General features: G+C 46.5%; 1 protein-coding gene across 1 annotated transcript in view; it reads left to right on the forward strand.

The window, feature by feature from the left end:
* LOC124613236 (probable cytochrome P450 301a1, mitochondrial) overlaps window positions 1-25397 on the forward strand; it is a 190128-nt gene that overhangs the window by 56097 nt on the left and 108634 nt on the right. Inside the window, exons 4-5 of the mRNA XM_047141913.1 lie at window positions 3493-3605; window positions 22098-22214. Coding sequence (XP_046997869.1) covers window positions 3493-3605; window positions 22098-22214 — 230 coding nt within the window. The remainder of the gene's footprint in view (window positions 1-3492; window positions 3606-22097; window positions 22215-25397) is intronic.

Genomic DNA, 25397 nt, shown 5'->3' on the forward strand with positions numbered 1-25397 from the left:
TGGAACCGCAAGACCGCTACGGTCGCAGGTTCGAATCCTGCCTCGGGCATGGATGTTTGTGATGTCCTTAGGTTAGTTAGGTTTAACTAGTTCTAAGTTCTAGGGGACTAATGACCTCAGCAGTTGAGTCCCATAGTGCTCAGAGCCATTTAAACCATACCTGCAGACAGCTTACTCTTTACCTGTAAGAAGCCATTGACTACATCAGTTAGGCTGGATGCGACCGGAGAGGGAACATCATTCTCACACTCTATGTTTTATTCATACGTTTCATAGTGACTGCGAATGCGGCCCATTTGTCCTTCGCCGATATGAAACACTCTCTGGTCTAGGTAAGGTCGAACTTTCAGGATACATCGCTCAGACATAGAAAAATAAAATGTGTTTACGGACATGGGTCGAGAAACGCTTTATTTCCATGTTGGAGCTCATTTTCTAATTCTCTTTGTAATCGCATTACAATGTATCAGCAGTACATGAAACGTTTTCTTACATGAAATGTTCAGAATATCTTCTTGGTTACGTTTGGTTAGAATGCACAGTAAGATATAATTCTTAGATTCACCGTCAGTATTCATTGTTTCAGCTGAAGGTAATGCTGAAATGTTGATTGTGTTGACATCCAACTAGCTTCATTGCTTGTGTTGACATGCGAGTAACTTCATTGCTTTACTAGCATCGAGCACGTAACATCCACTGTTTTAGTGTTCGGTACAGACTGTGTGGAGTTGTCAGATTCCTGTTTGCTGTACAGATTGGAAGATGGTAATGGCAGTGGTGCTCAACGTTTGCTTCGAGACAGATTTCCATAACGACGGTACCCGGACAGGAGGGACGTTTGAAACAACTCGTCGTCGTTTTAGGGAGCGACTGGGGGAGCGTTAGAAGGACGGGCGCTCCTCAGCTGGAGGAGGAACTTCTTCGTGCATTTGATGACAACCTTAGTGTCAGCGTGAGACAGTTAGCTGTAACAAGTAATATTGACCTTACGACTGTCTGAAGAGTGGTACATGAGAACCTATTGTATACGTGCCATGTACAGCGTTGCAGGCACTATCAGCAAGTGATCTTCCTGCACGTGTACACTTCTGAGAATGGTACATTCAAAAATGTGTCAACCCTCACTTTATGGCAAATGTGCTGTTCGCGGACGATGCTTCGTTTGAACGTTATCAGATTGTAAATTTTCACAGTCAACAAGTATGGGCTGTAGAGAATCCTCCAGAAATTATGTAATAATGTTACCAACAGTGATTTGCTGTCAGCGTTTGGGCCGGCACTGATAGGGCCCCATGTTCTTCCACTCAAGACATGGTCGGACGTACCCCTGAAAAGACGCACAAGATGAAGTGGAACAATGTCGCAATAACATTCACCAGTGAGTGTACCATGTACAACATTTGGAGGTTTGTACGCCCATGCAACATTATATCTCCCCACACCCGGGCTACCAAAACGATCATGCTCGGCAATGTTCCTCGGTGCATTACGTGTTGCGATCTATCGCCGTTAGAGAGCACGTCCAGAATCACTACTCAGACTTAATCCGCTCTCGTGCCAGCACGAAACAAGACTGCTAGTGGCTCCAGTCTGTACGTTCTTGGAACCATTGCAGAAGTTGTAGTCCTGTTAAATATGATTGGAACTGCGTCAGCTCTCTCACATGGGTACCTTCTTACTTGCTGCACAATGCAGCGGTTATCTGCTTGTGTAGTTGACAGTGGCACGGCCACTGCGTGGGCGTGGTCTCTTTGCCCGACATCCAGCTTTCTGTACGCGACAGGGAGCCCTGTGGCAACATGATCCCACCGTTCGTTCATTTCCACCAAGTAATTAATGTGTTATAGTACACTACTGCCCATTAAAATTGCTACACCAAGCAGAGATGCACACGGGTATTCGTTGAACAAATATATTATACTAGAACTGACATGTGATTACATTTTCACGCAGTTTAGGTGCATAGATCCTGAGAAATCATTACCCAGAACAACCACCTCTGGCCGTAATAAAGGCCTTGATACGCCTCGGCATTGAGTAAAACAGAGCTTGGATGGCGTGTACAGGTACAGCTAGCCATGCAGCTTCAACACGATACCACAGTTCATCAAGAGTAGTGACTGCCGTATTGTGACGAGTCAGTTGCTCGGCCACCATTGACCAAACGTTTTCAGTTGGTGAGAGATGTGGAGAATATGCTGGCCAGGGCAGCAGTCGAACATTTTCTGCATCCAGAAAGGCTCGTACAGGACCTGCAACATGCGGTCGTGCATTATCCTGCTGAAATGTTGGGTTTCGCAGGGATCGAATGAAGGGTAGAGCCACGGTCGTAATACATCTGAAATGTAACGTCCACTGTTCAGAGTGCTGTCAGTGCGAACAAGAGGTGACCGAGACGTGTAACCAATGGCACCCCATACCATAACGCCGGGTGATACGCCAGTATGGTGATGACGAATACACGCTTCCAACGTGCGTTCACAGCGATGACGCCAAACACGGATGCAACCATCGTGATGCTGTAAACAGAACCTGGATTCATCCGAAAAAATGACGTTTTGCGATTCGTGCACCCAGGTTCGTCGTTGAGTACACCATCGCAGGCGCTCTTGTGTGCGATGCAGCGACAAGGGTAATCGCAGCCATGGTCTCCGAGCTGATAGTCCATGCTGCTGCAAACGTCGTCGAACTGTTCGTGCAGATGGTTGCTGTCTTGTAAATGTCCCGATCTGTTGACTCAGGGAGCGAGACGTGGCTGCACGATCCGTTACAGCCATTGCGGATAAGATACATGTCATCTCGACTGCTAGTGATACGAGGCCGTTGGGATCCAGCACGGCGTTCCGTATTATCCTCCTGAACCCACCGATTCCATATTCTGATAAAAGTCATTGGATCTCGACCAACGTGAGCAGCAATGTCGCGATACGATAAACCGCAATCGCGATAGGCTACAATCCGGCCTTTATCAACGTCGGAAACGTGATGGTACGCATTTCGTCTCCTTACACGAGGCATCACAACAACGTTTCACCAGGCAACGCCGGTCAACTGCTGTTTGTGTATGTGAAAAACGGTTGGAATCTTTCCTCATGTCAGCACTTTGTAGGTGTCGCCACCGGCGCCAACCTTGTGTGAATGCTCTGAAAAGCTAATCATTTGCATATCACAGATCTTCTTCGTGTCGGTTAAATTTAGCATCTGTAGCACGTCATCTTCGTGTTGTAGCAAGTTTAATGGCCAGGAGTGTACTTTATCCATCTCATCCTCAAGTTTTGCAGAGCAGTGTCCTTTCAGTACGTTCAATAAATAATGGAGACTTTCAGTGTAAATGCTGCGTTGCATTCTTGTCTTCGAGCAGCAGATGAGGCTATGATATTGAAGTTTCTTCAGCGCAAAAAATATATCAGTGTAGCATTGACCTGTGAAACACTATGGCATATTTTATGGAGCAGGGACCTTCGCTGATGTTCAGTGGATGTGTGCCCACAGGTGTACCGCCACGAGGGTCCGTGGCCGAGGCGGGGCTCCGTCCAGTCGGTGTCGTATTACCGCACCGTGACGCGCAGGGACTGGTTCCAGGGCGACGTCGGCGTCATCTTCAGGTAGGCTACACTGTGCGTGTGGGAACATTGAAAACTTCTGCCACTTGCACTGGAAGCAGCTCTAATGCTCGACAACACGTACAGACGATCAAGGGCAACCATACGATAGTTTGTAGAAGGACGGGGATAGACCTGGGAAGACGAATAGGGACTTGTAAGTAGCTATAAAAAACCTGCAAATAGGCCTAACAGCTCTCAAATCACATTCTCGAATTGAAAACACCAGAATATACTATCTTTGTTTCTTTGTGTTCAGCCTCTTCTCTCTTCAGTTGCAAATATATAAGTTGTATAGTTTAATTATTGTATACTGCAACTGTAATGAAAATCTTATTAAGACCAAATCCAAATACGTTTAGATTTATTCTAAAGCATTTTCTGTCGTCAGGTTTTGTGTTGTTTACTTCATTCTTCCTGGTATTTCACGTGTACGTGCTGGATTTTAACACACAACACTTTCACTATACTAAATAGATATGCGTGCTAAAATCCTACACATACACGTGGAAGAACAGGAAGAATGAAGTAAACCACAAAAAACATGACTACAGAAGACGCTTTAGAATAAAGCGAAACGCGTTTGGTCTTAATAAGACTTTAATTACAGTTGCAGAATTCGGGAATTATCCGACACTAGGTTTGTATGTTTTCCCTTTTCTGAGAGTTAGGGGGAGGGGAGGGGGGGGGGGGGGGGGGGAAGCAACGCCAGAAGACGGTATGGATCTGCAGAATGACCTGAAGAGAATTGATGAATGGTGTAGGCTCTGGTAGTTGACCTCGAACGTAAATACAACTAACATACTGCTCATATACAGGAAAAGGAATCCACTATTGCACAACTACACTGTTGGTGTCATATTTCTGGAAACCATATTTACCGTAAAGTTCAAATGGCTCTGAGCACTATGGGACTTAACGTCTAAGGTCATCAGTCCCCTAGAAATTAGAACTACTTAAACCTAACTAACCTAAGGACATCACACACATCCATGCTCGAGGCAGGATTCCAACCTGCGACCGTAGCGGTCGCGCGTTTCCAGACTGTAGCGCCTAGAACTGTACCGTTAAGTATTTAGGAGCAAGCACCCAGAGCGACGTTACGTGGAATGACCACATAAAGCAAATAGTAGGAGAAGCAGATGACAGGCTGAGATTCATAGGAAGAATGTTACAGAAATGTAACCTATCCACGAAGAAAGCGCCATAGAAGGCACTTGTTTCACCGATTCTTGAATACTGTTGATCTATCTGGGATCCTTATCAGGTAGGATAGGCAGAAGAGGCAGACAAGATCCAACGAAGTGTGGCGCGTTACGTCACGGGATCTTCTACTCAACGCGAGAGCATAACAGAGATGCTCAACAAACTACAGTGGCAGACATTATAGGAGAGCCGTCGTGCAATACGGAAACGTTTACTATTGAAAGTTCGAGAGAGAGAGTTTCGGGGAAGAATATGGCTATATATAACTTCCTCACACATACATCTCGTGAAATCACGATGAGAAAATTAGAAAAATTAGAACCAGTACTCGTGCAGAGGCTTACCTACAATCATTCTTCCCACGCGCCATCAGCAAGTGAAGCAGGGAATTGGGCATCAGTTACTGGTACCACACTCCGTATCCCCCACCAAGGACTGTTTGGTGATTTCGGGAATATGATGTATATAGATAGATACACTGTAAAAAACTAAATTTATATCGAAGTTGTAATTACGTTCACCGCAGTACCTGGTGTGTCGAAACTAGAGCTTCATTCAGACTACCGTTTTATGGAGCATAGTCATTGATACGGAAGAGGCTTACCATAGTAGGTGATATATGTAACTATGTCCTAGAAACATTCTTATACCATAGATGTAATAATTTCTTTTTATCAAGTGTAGGAAAAAATTATTGTGGGAGCTGACACGTGTTTTCTTATATGTGGGACTAGAGTGTCTTGCTCTAGAATAACAGAGCACTAATGAAGACTGTAACATGCACTATAAGAAATCACCTTGTCATAAAAGGCAAGAAACATACATTATGAACAAGTCATTAAAAATTTACATAACTCAACAAATCGCAAATTTTAATGCTGTTAGCCATATAACTCATAAACACGACATACTCTAAAACGTTTAAAGTACTTTCCGCTGAACCTCGTACACATGCGACCTAGTAACTGGAGCGATTACAGTAAGACAACCCCTGTCACACTCCTATCACTGCATTTTGTAGAATCTTGGTAGGGAGAAGGTGATCTTCAAGTGTAACTCTGCAATGATTCGGGCACTTCAGAGCAAACTGGTACACACACTGACCGAAAAAAAAGTCGCAAGAGCAAAAAATAATTAATCTAGAATAATGAAATTTCTGGGATACATTTGTCTACGTAACATATTTAAGGGATTAACACTGCAAGACCATAGATTAATATGAGGGCGGAATCGGCCATTGCAGATATAAAATGCTCGTACATTAACAACCGGTGTAACCGCCAGACGGTTGAATGAAAAAACGCAAACGTGCATGCATGGCGTTGTATATGTGACGGTGTCAGGTTGTGAGACGGAATTACATGCCTAGTGCACTTCACCGGTCAATACATTTGAGCCGTGTTGCGGCTCGCGTTGGTGCTGTTAGCAGGTTTCCACCCTCTCTTGGAGGCCAGATGGTATCGTTTAGTTTGCATGATTTCGGCCTTCTTCTCGTATTGACTGGCGCCATTCGGTTTCACAAGCGTTGCCTGTCCGCTAGTGGCAGCAGCGGCGGTTATCGATATGTAGTAACTGTTGCCCTATCTTTGGGGCGACGTCGTTTTCCCGGGTCGTGTGAGTGGGCCAGTTCGGTTGGGGACTCAGGAGGAGCCAGGTCCGCGCAGTGCGAGAACACAGTGCTGGGACCTCCACCATTGTGATATCTCGCGATTCTCCAGTGACTTGGGTTCGTGTTGCTGCTCGTAGTGTCGCCGAGACGAAGAGCAGCGAGTGGAGTGCTTGGGGAAGGCGGATCTGATTAGCTTTACTCGACTTCTTATTACTATTTACCCCGTTCAACTTCTTATAATTTGTTAAGTTCAACCAGCGGTAATTTTTATTACCTGGTGGCCGCTAACGCCCCAGTTACCTGCTCTGGGGGTTCGTGTATGTAACGGCAGTTTACGTTTCCTCGCCTTGCCGCTGCTGTCCGGTAAGGTGTGTAGTTTTGACAGCTTTCATGATTGTAGGCCGGTTGGGGATTCTTCTACTTTGGTGGTAGTGATTCCTTTCTCGTTCCGGGCGCTCTAAACAGTATTCTGGGAACGTAGTGCAGACAGCCAGTTCCGGTTTTGGCGTATTGTTCCATCGTTGCATTTGCTTTATCGGTCGTCGGTAGCCTCAAGAAGATTGTCATTAGTCATTCGTTAGACAGCCACTAGTCTGCGTTACCACCTTGTGAAGTGAATGCAACTCTTTGGCTGCCTATCTCATCGCTCGCGAAAGTGTTTGTTACCGGATCTCCTCAGAGGTCGATTCCTGGAGCACCGCCTGTGGCCCCTTGGTTCTTGTAAGACATGTGTGTTCTAAAAGGGGGCCTGATGGCCGGTAGTTCAGTGTAACGCTCCTTCAGCCCACGCCTTCTGGGGGTATAATCTGCCTCAGTACCCTTTAAGGAAGTTGTCCTTGTGTTTTATTATTGTATTATTTATTACAATAACTTGTAATGCCTACATTAAACGTTATATATGTCTAGTTAATAGTTCTGGTCGCCTTCTGGAATAAATCTAGCAGTGTAGTGTCCAGTGGGTGTTAAGGGTTGTGTTACAACGTTTACCGTCATCTTATTTCACCCATTTGGTGATCAGTTGCTTGTTTTTTAATTATCCTTTGCTTTTGTATTTGCTGTTTTACAGCAGGTTTCTAAATTTTTTATATTATTGCCGTTCCTGGCGTGTATGGCCTTCAGCTGTGATTGTGGTTATTTGCCTTAAAATTCTAATTTGGTATTCGTATTTAAGCAGTAAGCCTTAAAACCGTATTTATTGCCATTCCTGGCGTCTGATGCCTTCTGCTGTGTTTGTGGTGAATTACCTTTAATATTTCAATATCTGTAAGTTGTAGCGAGTTTTAAGCAATTCTAATTTATTGCCATTCCTGGCGTGTAAGGCCATCTGCCCAGATCATAGTGACGTGGGCCGGAGTGGCCGTGCGGTTCTAGGCGCTACAGTCTGGAGCCGAGCGACCGCTATGGTCGCAGGTTCGAATCCTGCCTCGGGCATGGATGTGTGTGATGTCCTTTGGTTAGTTAAGTTTAATTAGTTCTAAGTTCTAGGCGACTGATGACCTCAGAAGTTAAGTCGCATAGTGCTCAGAGCCATAGTGGCTTGCTTTTAAAACATTATCTGCTGTATCTGTATTTAAAGGTGATTTGCTAAATTGTAACCCACTGAAAACGCTCCTATTTACACAGTTGTTTATTCCCTCATTAATAACATGTGGTATTTTTATTAATTGTTGAGTCTGGAATTACTGGTTTAATATAAACTGTGTGTAACATAAAAGGCATCCAATAGTAACCGATTATGGCCCCGTCCACAATCGTAACCAAATCTTGCCTTCCCTTGACTACCAGGTTTCAACACTGACGGTTAACGCGGTTTGTGAATGACGCTGGAGTTGTCGTCCGATGATGTTACATATGTGCCCGATTGGAGACAGATCTGACGATAAAACAAGCCGAGGCAACATGTCGACAATCTGTAGAGCATGTTGGGATATGTTGTGTCTAGACAAGACAGCCTAGACACAATGAGAGGAAGCCGGAAGGCACGCGCTAAGTTAAAGCAGGATGGCGTGAGGTCTGAAACAGGATACGTAATGAATGCTATAAAGAAAAGTACGTAGCTTCTGGAATACTTAACTTTAATCCATCCTTTTGGTACATCTGGAGATTGTGGCGATACAAGTGAGACTCTTTAGATACATGCAATGTTACTAATGGCGCCTTGCTAGGTCGTAGCCATTGACTTAGCTGAAGGCTATTCTAACTATCTGCTCTGCAAATGAGCGAGGCTTCGTCAGTGTGCATCGCTAGCTACGTCGTCCGTACAACTGGGGCGAGTGCTAGTCCGTATCTCGAGACCTGCCTTGTGGTGGCGCTCGGTCTGCGATCACACAGTGGCGACACGCGGGTCCGACATGTACTAATGGACCGCGGCCGATTTAAAGCTACCACCTAGCAAGTGTGGTGTCTGGCGGTGACACCACATTCCTCCCCCGCAAATCGGCGAACGATCGTGTTATAAGGCTTCCGCCCGCCGTGGGGAGGACCCCATGTTGACGTATGCGATGAGGTGGGGAGCCTAACAACAGGCGAGGATGTGCCACCCGCACCCGGCCATTCGGTCCGAGGGGAGCTAGGAAACGCCCGAAAACCTAGTCCAGGGTGCACGTCAACATGCGGTGTATGCGCCCGCAAAGAGACAGGAGGGGCCGAAGGGTCGACCTCCATTGCGTCGGGGTATCCGACGCGTGATGACGTCATGTGGTCCGGAGCGGGCAAGAGTTCCATGGCGGAGGACAGCTGGTCACGGGAAGCGATCGGCGCTGCGTGACCCAGGGAGGCGCGTGGCGGCTGCAGCGAAGTGTCCACTGCGGGCTGCGCCGGCTGGAGGACAGGCGGCGGCGGCGGCGGAGGCGGCAGCGGCGTGTCGCCATGGGGCAAAATGGAAGGCATCGTCGGTAACACCTGGGGATGAGGCGAGCCAGTAGATGGGTCCCCAGGGCGCTGACCGGACGGCACCGTCGCTGAAAGCAGACGGGGAGCGGCAGAACCCGTGCGACGACAGAGGCGCAGCTGATTGAGATGCCGACGCACCTCACCAGAGGCCCCCAAAACCAAATACATCGCGCGGCCGAGGCAGCGAAGAATGCGCCCTGCGAGCCAACGCCGTGAACCTCGAAAGTTGCGATAGAATACAACGTTGCCTGGAGCAAAAGCAGGAGTCTGCCGCTGCACAGGAACCTGATGCGGCGGATGCAGCAAAGACGTCAAGGTTCGATGAGGACGACCGTGGAGCAACTCAGCCGGTGAGCGACCATCTCGGGGCTGAGAGCGATACGATGACAAAAAGAGCAACAACGCGTCCTCCTGAGAATGCGACTCTTTCAACTTCAACATCTGTGACTTGAAAGTCCGGACCAATCGTTCAGCGGCAGACCAAAACGGCACGGACGTCAGATATTGAATACCATTGGCCTTGCAGAATGACTGAAATTCTGCAGACATGAATTGTGGGCCATTGTCGCAAACAATAGTCTGCGGAAGACCTTCAATGCAAAAGATAGCAGACAACGCTTGGATGGTGGCAGTTGACGTCTTGGAAGACATCCGGACAACAAAAGGAAAATTACTGAAGGCATCGACCAGAACCAACCATCGAGCATTCCAGAATGGACCAGCAAAATCTATGTGCAAGCGTTGCCAAGGGGAAGGGGCTTTTGGCCATGCAAAGACCTCCCGCGGCGGTGCGGATTGTTGTTCAGCACACGCCATGCAAGAAGAACACATATTCGTAATCGCAGCATCTATTCCGAACCAAGTACAGTGCTGACGAGCAAGTTGTTTCGTTCGCACTATACCCCAATGTCCTTGGTGAAGAAGTCGTAATACAGAGGACTGTAACGAACGTGGGACCATGACTCTGGACTGATCATTATCAGAACGCAACAACAAAACACCACGTCGAACAAAAAGTCTCTCCTTGTGAGCAAAAAATCTGCGAACCAACGGATCCTCGATCCGTGACTTTGACAAGGGCCATTGCGTAGCAACAAAACGCAAAACGGTAGCAAAGACAGGGTCAGCAGCTGTGGCTGCAGCTACACAACGAAAATCAATCGGAACGAGTCGACCACGTCATCGGTTTCCGAATCAATGAACAGGCAAGCAAGTTCGGAAGAATCGAATGGTTTATCCTCAGCAACAGGCAAACGGGACAACGCATCGGCGTTTCCATGCTTAGAAGTGGACCGATACAAGATATCGTAGCGGTACTGCGAGAGGAAAAGAGACCAGCGAATGAATTTCTGCGCTGTACGCGGAGGTACAGGCTTGTTCGGATGAAAAAGCGACGTCAAAGGTTTGTGGTCTGTGATGATGGTAAAGTGACGACCATACAAGAAATCATGGAACTTAGTAACACCAAACACGAGAGCCAAAGCTTCTTTCTCTATCTGCGAGTAATTTCTTTGCGCAGACGAGAGCAATTTGGACGCAAAGGCAATAGGGCGATCATGCGACCCATCTCTGTGCGCAAGCACAGCACCAGTCCTGAAATCCGATGCATCTACCATCAACAAAAGAGGTTTCTGGGGATCGAATGGCGTAAGGCAAGTATTAGAAAGCAACGCCGATTTCAACTGAGAAAAGGCGCGTTCGCATTCCGTCGTCCAGACGAACGGAACACCTGTACGGCGTAAGCGATGAAGCGGAGCTGAAATGGAAGAGGCATTGTGCACATTCACTCACACCTGGTGATTCTAAATCGTGTAATGTTCTTGCTACCTCATCACGCAATGCGTGAGGAACATTGCGCGTTCTGAAAAATTTCGGTTGCGCGTTGACTTTCAGTTCCAAATGTGCTGCATAGTTCTGAGCGCAACCTAAGCCCGGTGCAAAAATGTCTGCAAATTCTTCACATAGCCCAGAAACACTGGCGGAAGGCACAGTCTGATTCACTGATAGGACTTGATTTACAATAGACAAGTTAAACAATTGAAATAAATCTAAACCAAACAAGTTCACCGCAGTAGAAGAACGAAGAACGTAAAATGACCCAAGTTTTGTTTGTCCCTTGTATGTTGCAAGAAGAGTGCACTGTCCTAACACGGGGATAGGCTGTCCTGAATAACTAGTGAGCTGAACATTTGCGGCACGCAACGGAGGTTTGCCCAGTTGTTTGTACGTGTCGTGATTGATCAATGAAACTGCAGCTCCGGTATCGAGCTTTAATGGTATGACCTTGCCATTAAAGTCCAAATCTACAAAAAGTTTATTGTCCTGCTGACGACAAGAGCGACTGTCTCGTGCAAGTTGAACTGACACTGGTACAGAAGCACTTGCGACTTGACGTGATTTCCGGCGACGTCGACGCACACTTGTTGTGGGACGAACACAGTCACTGTTAGAAAGAGTGGCACTGGATGAAGTGGAATTAACTACATGAATGTCCATGGGTGAAGGTCCACGAGCCTGAGTGTCCTTGGTTCGATTCCGGCGCGAAGCAAACGGCCTGGAATGATTAAGAGTGTCTGATCTGAGCCTTTTCTGGCGAACACTTTGAACATGTCCTTTCTTATTACTGAAAAAGCAAATAGCTTGGCGTGACGGGCAATTTTCACGCGAATGTCGAGTAGCACACCGCGGGCATGATTTCACTGCGTTTGTATGCTGTCGTGGCACACCTGGTTTAGAGCGTGGCGGCAGCTGCGCGGACGTGTGCGAGGACAGTTTACCGGGCCGTGCAGCGCGCCCGGCGGGCCGGTTAATGTTACACACGGCTGGCGAAGTTGCAAATGATTCCTGAGCAAAGTCAAGCGTGTCTATTCTATCCAATATGTCTATCACTTGTTGAAGGGAGGGATTGACGAGTTTCAAAATCTGTTCCCGTATACGAACATCAGAAACGTTCTGTGCTATTGCATCACGTACCATAGTATCTGAATAAGGGAGTCCACATTCACACTCGAAAGCACAATCCCTTGTAAGGCCTTGCAATGTTGCAACCCACTCCCTGTTAGTTTGACCGGCCGTACGTTTTGTACGAAAGAAAGTATACCTTTTTGCAACGACATTGACTGTTTCCTTGAAATAGGCATCTAAAGCAGACAAAATTTCTTCGTAGGACAGAGTTGCTACGTCGCGTCGGGGAAATAATTTCACTATCACACGGTACGTTTGCACCCCTACACACGCCAATAAATGAGGCTGCCGCTCGTTACCTTGAATTCTGTAGGCAGCGAGATGAAATCCAAACTGGCGTGACCACTCCGTCCAGGTTTCCTTAGCTGGGTCAAACGGGCTAAAAGGCGGTGCAACTGCGAGTTGTGGCTGCGGGGGCGGTGGAGCGGCGGCTGCCGCATCGTTTTGCAGTGCACGTTGACCCTGGACGAGCTGTCCAAGGGCATCCAATAACGCCTGCGTCTGCTGATTCTGCAAGCGATAAAATGCGGACAGTACATCTGGCGAAGCCATGACACAAGTAAATGTAAGCAATTAGAAAGAACAAGACCCTTTCCGTTGACTCGTCGCCAAAAATTGTTGTGTCTAGACAAGACAGCCTAGACACAATGAGAGGAAGCCGGAAGTCACGCGCTAAGTTAAAGCAGGATGGCGTGAGGTCTGAAACGGGATACGTAATGAATACTATAAAGAAAAGTACGTAGCTTCTGGAATACTTAACTTTAATCCATGCTTTTGGTACATCTGGAGATTGTGGCGATACAAGTGAGACTCTTTAGATACATGCAATGTTACTAATGGCGCCTTTCTAGGTTGTAGCCATTGACTTAGCTGAAGGCTATTCTAACTATCTGCTCTGCAAATGAGCGAGGCTTCGTCAGTGTGCATCACTAGCTACGTCGTCCGTACAACTGGGGGAGTGCTATTCCGTATCTCGAGACCTGCCTTGTGGTGGCGCTCGGTCTGCGATCACACAGTGGCGACACGCGGGTCCGACATGTACTAATGGAGCGCGGCCGATTTGAAGCTACCACCTAGCAAGTGTGGTGTCTGGCGGTGACACCACAGGATACAACACCGATACGTGGGTGAATGTTATCCTGTTGTAAAACACCCTCTGGAATGCTGTTCAAGAACGGCACCACAACAGACAGGGTCGCCAGACTGACGTAACAGATTCGCAGTCAAAGTGCATGGGATAACCAGGAGATTGTTCCTGCTGTCATATCAAATCGCACCCTACGCCATAACTATAGGTATAGGCCCAGTGTGTCTAGCGCACAGACATGTTGGTTGCAAGCCTTCAATTGGCCTCTTTCTAACCAAAACATGGCCATCAGGGGCACCGCGGCAGATCCCGACTTCTTCCTAGAACACAACAGACCTCCACCCTACCCTCTAGTGAGCTCTCGCTTGACACCACTGAAGTCACAAGCTCCGAGCTGCCCTTGAAGTAATCGTTTTGTGTCTGAATGAATTTCCGCCATTGGACAGTACACCTTCTTTATTTTACATTAGTAGCATGATTCTGGACGTAACTGTTCGGCCTTAAGTGTTCGTTGTGTCGCTGTTGTGCCTACTGGTGCTCAAACTGCAGCTGCAGATGCATTACGACGCGCCTTAACCTTACGCCAAACATGATCGTCTTCCCTATCGGTAGTGCGATGTGGCTGACGAAGTCCAGTTCTTTTGCGACCGTGCGTTCTCGTGATCATCAATGCCAGCAATCATATTCAGTGGCTACATTCCTGCCAAGTCTTTCGCAATACAGAAGAAGGGATATCCATCTTCTCGTAGCCCTATCTCACGCCATCGTCCTAACTCAGCGAGGTGCTGATAATGTCGTCCTTGTCGCCTCAAAGGTAACTAACGCTCAAGACCGTTACAGCGTGTATTGAGAGCAAACCTGATTTCATTTCTCACAGTGTCGCCATTAGCGCCACTCTTATCCGACTGGCGCGAAATTTGAATAGACATCGTCATTCAGATGTAGAAAGACGCCTACCAACTTTCGTTTACGTCGAACAACTCCTTCTTCCTGTCCCGTTTTTTTTTTCGTCAGTCTACATTACTTTGCGGAAACGGCGTTGCCGAGTGGATACACCGGTTCCCGTCAGATCACCGAAGTTAAGCGCTGCCGGGCGTGGCCAGCATTTGGATGGGTGACCATCCGGATCGCCATGCGCTGTAGCCATTTTTCGGGGTGCACTCAGCCTCGTGATGCCAACTGAGGAGCTACTTGACTGAATACTAGCGGCTCCGATTACAGAAAACCATCATAACGACCGGGAGGGCGGTGTGCTGAGCACACGCCCCTCCTATCTGCATCCTCAACTGAGCATGACACGGCGGTCGGATGGTACCGATGGGCCACTTGTGGCCTGAAGGAGTGTGCTATATTACTTTGTAAACTGTACATAATATTTAAGCTTTTAAAACCAGTAAGAAAGTTAAATGTAATTTTATTACACAGAGAGACTTATTCCTTTCGCTTTTAAGCACAAAGGTCAAAGAATCAGTCACCGCAAGGACACGACTCAGCAATACCATTTAGCAGCGCATCTAACCTTGATAATGGCTGTGGTTCAACGAGGAACAAAGTCCACCGGTTTCTTCGAGTATTCTGTAGCCAGCAGAAGCAAGCAATTAGCGTTTGCATACTTTAGAGGTACCAAATTGCTGTTCCAAATAGTCACAAATGGTTTTGAAATAGTTTCTGTGGGTTTAAGGTCGGTGATATAGAGGGCCAGTAATTGTGCGACAGGGCGCCCGAGTGTTCGCGAAACCAGAAAGTATGCGTGCAGCTCCCCGAACAGGGGTCCTGTGATCTTGGACGGCGAGACTATCCACAGCAAATTCGTCGGTAAGATATAGATGAATCGATAAACTAGGTAACCGAGGGTGTTGAAATAGACGTCCTCGTTCATGCTTATGGTGACCTGAATGAGTGCGCCTAAGTCGTGGTGAAAACTCCCAGCCTGAAGTACACCCTCCACAGATTGCAGGTTAATCACCTCATTGTGTTGTCAGTGGGTTGCGTGGTAGCATTTGAAAATAGCCGAAATCGAAATTCTTTCAACCGCAGTACATGCCTACAGTGAGTCACTGTCCAGTTTCTCGATCTATATGGCTACTCCGCTACTAATACTTAATTGCCTGGTAGGGGGCTCATCGAACCTCCTTCAGATTATTGCTCTACAGTCCCACTCTCTAACTGCGTGCGGGAAAAATTAGCACTTCAATCTTTCTGTACGAGCTCTGATTTTTCTTATTTTATTATGATGATCACTTCTCCCTATGAAAGTTGCTGACAGTAAAATATTTTCAAATTCAAAGCAGAAATTTGGTGATTGAAATTTCTTGGAAATATCTCGCCGAAATGAAAAACGCCTTTAATTATTCGCATGCCAATTCATTTATCATATATCCCATCCTTTTCCATAATACAAAACGAGATGCCCTTCTTTGAAATTTTCTATATCCTCTGTCAATCCTATCTCGTAAGGATCTCACACGGCACAGCAATACTCTAGCAGTGAACGAGCCATTGTTGCGTAGGTAGTCTCCTTTTAGTGGACCTATTGCTTGGTGTTCTGCCAATAAAGCATAGTCTTTGGTTTGCCTTCCCCGTAACATTATCAATGTGATAATTGCAATTCAAATTGTTCATGATTGTAATTCCTAGGTATTTAGTCGAATTGACAGGCTTTAAATCTGAGTGATTCATGGTGTCACCGAAATTTAATGGACTTCTCGTAGCACTCATGTGGATGGCCTCACAGTTTTTTGTACTGAGAGACAATTGCCACTTTTTGCAGTATACAGATATCGTGTCTAAGTCATTTTGCAATTGATTTTGATCTTCTGGCGACTTTACTAGACGGTACATGACAGCTTCATCATCAAACAACGCAAGAGTGGTTCTCAGATTGTCTCATAAGCTGTTTATGTGGATTAGGGACAGCAGAGGACCTATAATACTTCCTTGGGGAACGCCGTATATCATTTCTGTTTTACTCGATGAATTTCCGTCTATTACTACGTACTGTGATTTGTGTGACAGGATTACGCGAGTCCATTCACACAATTGAAGCGATACCCCAGAGGCACGCTATTTTATTGAAAATCTCTTGTGAGGAACGCTGTCGAAAGCCTTCTGGACATACACTCCTGGAAATGGAAAACAGAACACATTGACACCGATGTCTCAGACCCACCATACTTGCTCCGGACACTGCGAGAGGGCTGTACAAGCAATGATCACACGCACGGCACAGCGGACACACCAGGAACCGCGGTGTTGGCCGTCGAATGGCGCTAGCTGCGCAGCAATTATGCACCGCCGCCGTCAGTGTCAGCCAGTTTGCCGTGGCATACGGAGCTCCATCGTAGTCTTTAACACTGGTAGCATGCCGCGACAGCGTGGACGTGAACCGTATGTGCAGTTGACGGACTTTGAGCGAGGGCGTATAGTGGGCATGCGGGAGGCCGGGTGGACGTACCGCCGAATTGCTCAACACGTGGGGCGTGAGGTCTCCACAGTACATCGATGTTGTCGCCAGTGGTCGGCGGAAGGTGCACGTGCCCGTCGACCTGGGACCGGACCGCAGCGACGCACGGATGCACGCCAAGACCGTAGGATCCTACGCAGTGCCGTAGGGGACCGCACCGCCACTTCCCAGCAAATTAGGGACGCTGTTGCTCCTGGGGTATCGGCGAGGACCATTCGCAACCGTCTCCATGAAGCTGGGCTACGGTCCCGCACACCGTTAGGCCGTCGTCCGCTCACGCCCCAACATCGTGCAGCCCGCCTCCAGTGGTGTCGCGACAGGCGTGAATGGAGGGACGAATGGAGACGTGTCGTCTTCAGCGATGAGAGTCGCTTCTGCCTTGGTGCCAATGATGGTCGTATGCGTGTTTGGCGCCGTGCAGGTGAGCGCCACAATCAGGACTGCATACGACCGAGGCACACAGGGCCAACACCCGGCATCATGGTGTGGGGAGCGATCTCCTACACTGGCCGTACACCACTGGTGATCGTCGAGGGGACACTGAATAGTGCACGGTACATCCAAACCGTCATCGAACCCATCGTTCTACCATTCCTAGACCGGCAAGGGAACTTGCTGTTCCAACAGGACAATGCACCTCCGCATGTATCCCGTGCCACCCAACGTGCTCTAGAAGGTGTAAGTCAACTACCCTGGCCAGCAAGATCTCCGGATCTGTCCCCCATTGAGCATGTTTGGGACTGGATGAAGCGTCGTCTCACGCGGTCTGCACGTCCAGCACGAACGCTGGTCCAACTGAGGCGCCAGGTGGAAATGGCATGGCAAGCCGTTCCACAGGACTACATCCAGCATCTCTACGATCGTCTCCATGGGAGAATAGCAGCCTGCATTGCTGCGAAAGGTGGATATACACTGTACTAGTGCCGACATTGTGCATGCTCTGTTGCCTGTGTCTATGTGCCTGTGGTTCTGTCAGTGTGATCATGTGATGTATCTGACCCCAGGAATGTGTCAATAAAGTTTCCCCTTCCTGGGACAATGAATTCACGGTGTTCTTATTTCAATTTCCAGGAGTGTATATTTCTGTATCGTTTGGCACAGTGAAGACTTGCAGCTTACTGTGCTGCTGTGAGCACGTCCTCTCTTAATGTTCATTCGAAAACTGAGACAGATCGACATGCATTCAGTGAACGCAGCAGTTATTGTTACATTTGAAACCGGTTGTTGCTGACAAAGCGTGATATTCGTCTCTAGTTCCTGTCCATTAGCATAATTATGCGACTACCATTCTTATGGCATGTTACGCGGCTACAATTGGCACATCATTCCTTGTAGAAGAGTCATACAGTCCGTAATGATACATAATCTAATTGGTAAATTGCGTGACTACATTCATGGTCTGGTCATAATGACGTCCCAAACACGATACCTCCTCTCTGCCATTATGTCACGTCCCCACGTGGACCCATCTTACTGAGCTGATCTCATACAATTGATCGGCACACACACACACACACACACACACACACACACACACACACACACACACACACACATGCATGCGCTGCACGTCAGCGGTGGAAGGTTGAATGACCACGTGGTACGAGTTCCATATGAGGAGCATCGTTTCAAAACGTATTAAATGGAGCCGAAGTCCAAGTACAGTTTGATGCGTTTCCACCCCAATTATGGTATGCTCTTTAACGCTGTTGAGTCACATCGAGTCATTTCGCTTTCTTTCGTATACTACTTTAGTGTTGAAAAACATGAATGTGATCAAGTCGCATTATGTACACCGCAACCAAAAGTTCAGAACACATTATGTTCAGGGCAAGTTTCGTAGCATGCGTTATTATCCCGCGCTTTTCATTGGCGTTTCTGCTATTATCATCACAGAATGATGTTGATTACATGAGTGTGCATTTTCGATCACCGTGGAGGCCTATTTACCCGTGGAAAGCGATAGAAAGGAAGAAGAATGAGAATTAGAGCAGCGAAAACTAACATACAGCGTGAAAAGGAAGCTTAGTAAGTAATGGCACCTGATGTGGTTTTTACGAATGATCAGTGAAATTTTTAATGTCGGAGCACTGTTATTCGTGAGATAAAGATTGCATAAATGCGTGTTTTTGTACTTTGATTGAGTTTTGCTATCTGTAGTTATGACATGACGAGACGTACTTAATGTTAGCTACTTCAACCAATATCCACATTTATGTAATTCTGAGTTTTCTTTTAAGCGCAAAGAAGGTAAATTCAAGTGTGGAAGCACTCCAATATTCCACTTGGTGAAAGTAAAAGAATAAAGTTTACGCCGTACCGAACACAGTGGATCAAGGTGGCAGGCTCTCTTATATGATGAACGTTTCATCTTAAAAACCACCAAGAACAGAGAAGCATTACGCAGGAAAGCGCAGTCGAAATTCCAAATGATACACCGAGAGAATTTCGTGACGCTAAGAAACTGGACCTCAATAAACTGTTGAAAACAACATTTGGAGACAACTATAAAGAGGTTGATAGTTTTCAGTTTTATGTTTCGGCACTAAACATCGATGCAACATCAGCTGAAAGTGGTAGGCCGAGTCATGAGGACGGTGACTGTGCCTGTTTGCGCGAGGAAGAAGGACTAAGTGCAGTATTGTAACACATCGAGCTGCCGTTAACAACATGTTGATATCTTTATTTTTGTACGTGATGGGCTGTGTCCTACAATAAAATCAATCCAAAATTGAAATGAACGATTCAAATCACATTATGTGAAAAAATGGTTCGATCAATACGTACACTGGTGATATCAGTGCTCACGTGAGTATTCTCACACCTATAGATGATGTTCTGGACGTCTGTCAGGATCGTCGTATTGTAATGGCAGCAGTGGCAGATCATACAGTACCACAGCACAGATAAGAGGGCTTATGAGCCCGGACGTGACAACACGAACTGTTGCGAACCGGTTATTAACAGTGGGACTACAGGTGCGCACACCTCTAGCCCGTCTTCCACTCTTGCCACAGCATCAACGTGCATCGTTCGACTGGTGCCGTCAAAGGATCTCTTGGAAGATGGGATGACGCGCTGTGACCTTCAGCGATGAAAGTAGATTCCGCCTGTTCCCAAGTGTTGGTCGTCTGCTCCTGCAATTTAGATCTGGTGACCACTGTCTCTGCAGGCCGAAGTGGCCGTGCGATTCTAGGCGCTGCAGTCTGGAACCGCGAGACCGCTACTGTCGCAGGTTCGAATCCTGCCTCGGGCATGGATGTGTGTGATGTCCTTAGGTTAGTTAGATTTAATTAGTTCTAAGTTCTAGGCGACTGATGACATTAGAAGTTATGTCGCATAGTGCTCAGAGCCATTTGAACCATTTGAACCACTGTCTCTTAGTGTGCATTCTTCCACGACGCACTGGCCCTACAAGAGGTCTTATGGTCTAGGGGACGATAAACTACAACTCTCGTTCACCCTTCTTTCTTTGGAGGGGACGCTAACCAGCGCTCGGTACGTGCAGAATATTATTAGACCCGCTCCTTTGCGTTCTTCCAGCAGGAATGTGATGTGCTGTTCCCACAGAATAATGGTCGCCTACACACAGCTGGTGAAAATCAATGTGCTCTGCAAGATGCGCAGCAACTTCCCTGGCCAGCAGTATCTCCGGACTTGTCTCCAGTCGAGCACACGTGGGATACGATGGAAAGAGAAGTGAGTCGTGCGACTCAACCAACAACTCTGTCCGCCCCCGTTAGCTGAGTGGTCAGCGTGGCGAAATGCCACGACAAGGGGCCGGGGTTCGATTCCCGGTTGGGGACAGTAGATTTTCACCGCTCAGGGACTGAATGTTGTCATCATTATTTCATCCCCATCTCCGACGCGCAAGTCGCCCAATGTGGGTCGAATGCAATAAGTAATTGCCCTCGGTGGGCGAACTATCCCGAATGGAGGACTCCCGGCCCGCAATGCAGTACGCTCATTTCCAACCAACAACTCTTACAGAACTATGTGGACAGGCCTGCAATAACGTATTACAGAACAGTGTTGGCCATCTGTACCATCGATTGGATGCGAGTCAGCGCCTGCATTGCCGCCCGTGGAAGCATTTGACGGTGCCTCTATGGCTCCCGTATATTAGGCCCTGTTTTTTATAAAACAGATCTGAAGATCTTCATTGCTGACCGAAAACGATATTCTGAGAATCTGCAAAATTTGTGATCAGACGTGAAATAAAGAAATTTATTCTACATTTTCAGATCACTGCTCTATTTGCGACCATGTCGCAGCTTGTGAAGTTACATCACTTACTAATACGGGTATTCCAGCATGGGTCGACCCCTGGCATCTCAGAACCGCTTGTGCTACTGTCCTGTAAAAGTAATCACTTCATATACTCCATATACACTGTTGCAACAATAAATTTTGAGTGAAATGGAAAGGTCTGAAAGGTTGTACTAATTTTTTTCGGCAGTGTATTTTATTAAAAAAACTGGTGCGAAACGTATCAAGCGCACCTTAAAATTACAATGGCTCCTCCATGCAGTGACCTACACACCTAGGTCCTGTCCAAGATAATTTTCTTCATTTGTCTTTCAAGATGATTGAGAACAGCAATCAATCGTACATTCCTTTCAAGCTTTATTAAAGCAAATCTAGATTTCGGCTAGTAATTAGTCATTATCAATGCAATAGTTCAGTGTTCAATATATGCCCTAGTACGTCAATCCCCTGTTGTTCGGGCTCCTGTCACAGTTCATGCAAGACTATTGTATACAAGACTATTGTATACAATAGTCTTGAATGAACTGTGATGGGAGTCCGAACAACAGGGGATTGACGTACTAGGGCATGTGCCAAAACCCTGGAATAATGCATTGACAATGTATAGTTACTAGTCGAAATCTAGATTTGCTTTAACAAAGCCTGAAAGGAAAGGTTCACTGATTGCTATTCTCCATCATTTCGATGGTCGTATCACAGTCGTTGAGTGGTTTCCACATTCCTAGTGGAAAGTGACTTGATATTCCATTTGATTAGAAACAGAAATGTTTTTTCTGCTTCCTGTAAAATTATGACCTGTGCATTGTATTAATGCAATTTGAAACGATGCTCTTCATATAATCTACAGCGCTCCAAAGCAATCATGTGCTCTTCTAATACGAAAATTAATAATATTTTGACTGGCGAGCTTAGCGTAAGTAGTCAGTAATTTACGAAATGAGACAAAGCTCACACGTAACAATAGAAGTATCTGAAGGCTGATGGTGGTTTGATCTCTGTCCCCAGTGAAGGCGAGAAGTGGCTGGAGTTGCGGAGGAAGGTGAACAGGCCGATGATGCAGCCGCGATCTGCCAAGCAATACATGGCGCCCATAGACAGTATCGCGTTGGAATTCGTGGACAGGTGAGTACGAGGAACAAATGTGGGTAATGTCTGCCATCAGTTCTGGTTGTAAACTTGTATTTGTCACAGGATCGGTCCCAGGGTCTGTATCACGTGGTACAGGAGAACTCTTCTCTAGGCGGCCGCCTACAGAGAGGTGATAAAAGTTATGGGATACCTTATAATATCGTGTTGGACCACCTTTTGCACGGAGTAGTGCAGCAACTTCACATCACATGGACTGAACAAATTAACAGAAGTTCTCAGAAAATGAGATATGCTGCCTCTATTGCTGTCCACAATTGCCGTGCAGTATTTTGTACACGAATTGACCACCCAATTATGTCCCATAAATGTTCGATGGGATTCATGTAGAGCGATCTGGGTGGCCAAGTCATTCGTACGAATTGTCCAGAATGTTCTACAAACCAATCATGAACGATTGTGGTCCGGTGATATTGCACATTTTCACCTATAAAAATTGCATCGCTGTTTGGAAACATGACGTTCATGAATGACTGAAAATGGTCACTGATTGGTTCAGTTGGACCAGGGGACCTAGTCCATTACAAGTGAACACAGACCACACCATTGTGGAGCCACTACCAGCTTGTACAGTGCCTTGTTGACAACTTGGGTCCATGGCTTCTGGGATCCGTGCCACAGTCGAAAGCTACCATCAGCTCTTACCTATTTAAATTGGTGTTCATCTGACCAGGGCACGATTCTCCAATCATCTAGGGTCTAACTGATGAACTGATGTAGTCACGAGATTTGGAGAGGCACTGCAGGCGATGTCATGCTGTTAACAAAGTCACTCTTGCCGGTCGTCTGCTGCCATAGCTCATTAACCGTAAATTTCGCCGCACTATCCTAACGGATACGTTCGTCGCACGTTCCACATAGGTTTCTGTCGTTTCACGCAGCGTTGCTTGTCTGTTAACACCGACAATTCTACGCAAACCCCTCTGCTCTCGGTCGTTAAGTGGAGGACGTCGGCCACTGCGTCGTTTTTCTCGGAACACTCTTGGCATTGTAGATCTTCTGAATACAGAGTTTCCTAACGATTTCCGAAATGGAATCTTCCATGCGTCTAGCTCGAGCCACGCACGAGTCTGTTAATTCCTGTAGTGCGGCCACAGTCATGTCGGACACATTTTACATGAATCATGTAAGTAGTAATGACAGCTCCGCCATTGCACTGCCCTTTTTCATCTTTTGTGTGAGGTGTTACCACCACCTGTTTATGTGCGTATCACTATCTCATGGTCTCTACAGCGCTCGATACCAGAAGAAGTACGGAGGATGCCAGACACTAGTTCAAGTCTCAGGCGTTTAGCCCCACCGGTTCAGCGGGGAGGTGCGTCAGTCACGAACGGAAGTCGGACGTCTCTCCTCTTATTCAGGGTAATATGAGAGACGTGGTATATCTGGACAGGATCCTCCATCCTACGAGCCAGCCCTCGATACACTTTTCGGTGACGGTTTCGTGTTTCGAGACGATAATGCATGAGCATACCGTGCCCAACTCGTGAACGCCTTCCTACAGGAGGCAGAAATCTGAATGGATCACCTACGGTATGTGCTGAAAAGACCCTGACTAAACATGCTCAGCGTCAGCAGAAAGTTGTTGTGCAAACGTCTCGACCCCTAGTGCGCAGCGAGACAAAAAGGATGCAGACACGATGTAGTACGAGGTGTGGCTATAAAATAATTGGACTGATGTTGTCACAGAGTAAGTACACAAGCGCCGAAGATAAAAGACCGATAGCTATGAAGCGTGAAACTTTTTTCTTGTGTGTCACAGCAATGCTGTGGATTACTATTGTCACATGTCGAATGCAGCATCTCCGATGTCTGTAGACAAATCAGGAAGAGCGTGGCCTTCGTTTTTGTCATAGCTGTTACTTTGTTTTGTCGTAAAAATGATACATTTACTAATTGAGCAATTAATTGTCGTGATGGTTCACATGAAACTTGCGGAGATTGCTACTAAAAATTGTAATGCGTTAAAATAAGTGTATGGCGAGGACTGTTTATCACGTACGCGAGTTTTTGTGTGGTTCAAGTGTTTCCAAGGCGGCCGAGGACGCCGGGGACGCCCTTCAACATCAGAAAAGAATGAACATATCGAAAAAGTTGGTAATCTGATTCGATCTGCCCGTCAGTTGAGTATTCGATCGATTGCTGGAAGTGGAAGCATTGATGAATGTGTAAGGTAAATTTTGCGTAACTAATTTGACATGAGAAAAGTGTGTGTGGAACTGGTGCTGATAATACTCATGATCGACCAAAAAGAAGCTTATGAAAGTGTTTGTGCTGAAAGTTTGAACACCACTGAAAATGCTCCTAATTTCATGGCAAGAGTGATAACATGTGACGAATCTTGGTTTTTCACTTATGATTTAGAAACTAAGCACAAGTCCGTCCAATGTGAATGGGGCCAACTTCACAGATAAGGAAAACAGCCCAAATGAGCAAATCAGGCTTCAAAGCGGTGATGACTGTTGTTTCCTTTTTCGATATTCATGGAATTGTATATCTCCACTGGGTTCTTGAAAATCAATCCGCACTGGCTCAAAGCGCATTGTATGTTAAGAGGTTTCTAGTGAAATACAGCATATCATGTCAGACGACCCACTTTATTCGCTTGGCCTAACACCACGTGCTTTTTATCTATTCCCCAGGGTCAGATCTGCATTAATGGAACATGATTTTGGTCCAGTGAAAGAGAAAGTGGCACGCATCATCAAGGATCTCACATAGGAAGACTTCGAGCACTTTTTCTGCCAGTGGAAAATTCTCATGGAGAGTTGTAAGGATAGAGGAGTAATACGTTTCTGAAGTAGAACTTTTACAGCAATATTCCTTTTATTTTATAACCACACCTCGCACACAAGATAGAGCAACACACTTACCAGTCAGCACACTTAGATTTCAGATAAGTTCACTTTCTATCGGACTGCCTTTCTTTTAGCTGTTGTTTGGCACTTACCACAAATTAAAGTTATTTGTATACTTTTGTAAGAGTTAATGATTCATTCTCTGCGCTCCTTGAATCTAAACCCATATACGTTAACTGACATGGAAGTGATAGAAACGTTTTCTGAGCATTTTCTACGTATGATTTTTCAATTAATGAGATAAAAGGTGAAATATAAATGAATATACCGCTGTAGGTTTTGAAAAAATGAGCAAAAAGGG

This window comes from Schistocerca americana, chromosome 4 (assembly GCF_021461395.2).
Source record: "Schistocerca americana isolate TAMUIC-IGC-003095 chromosome 4, iqSchAmer2.1, whole genome shotgun sequence".
NCBI classification, from domain to species: Eukaryota; Metazoa; Arthropoda; class Insecta; order Orthoptera; family Acrididae; genus Schistocerca; species Schistocerca americana.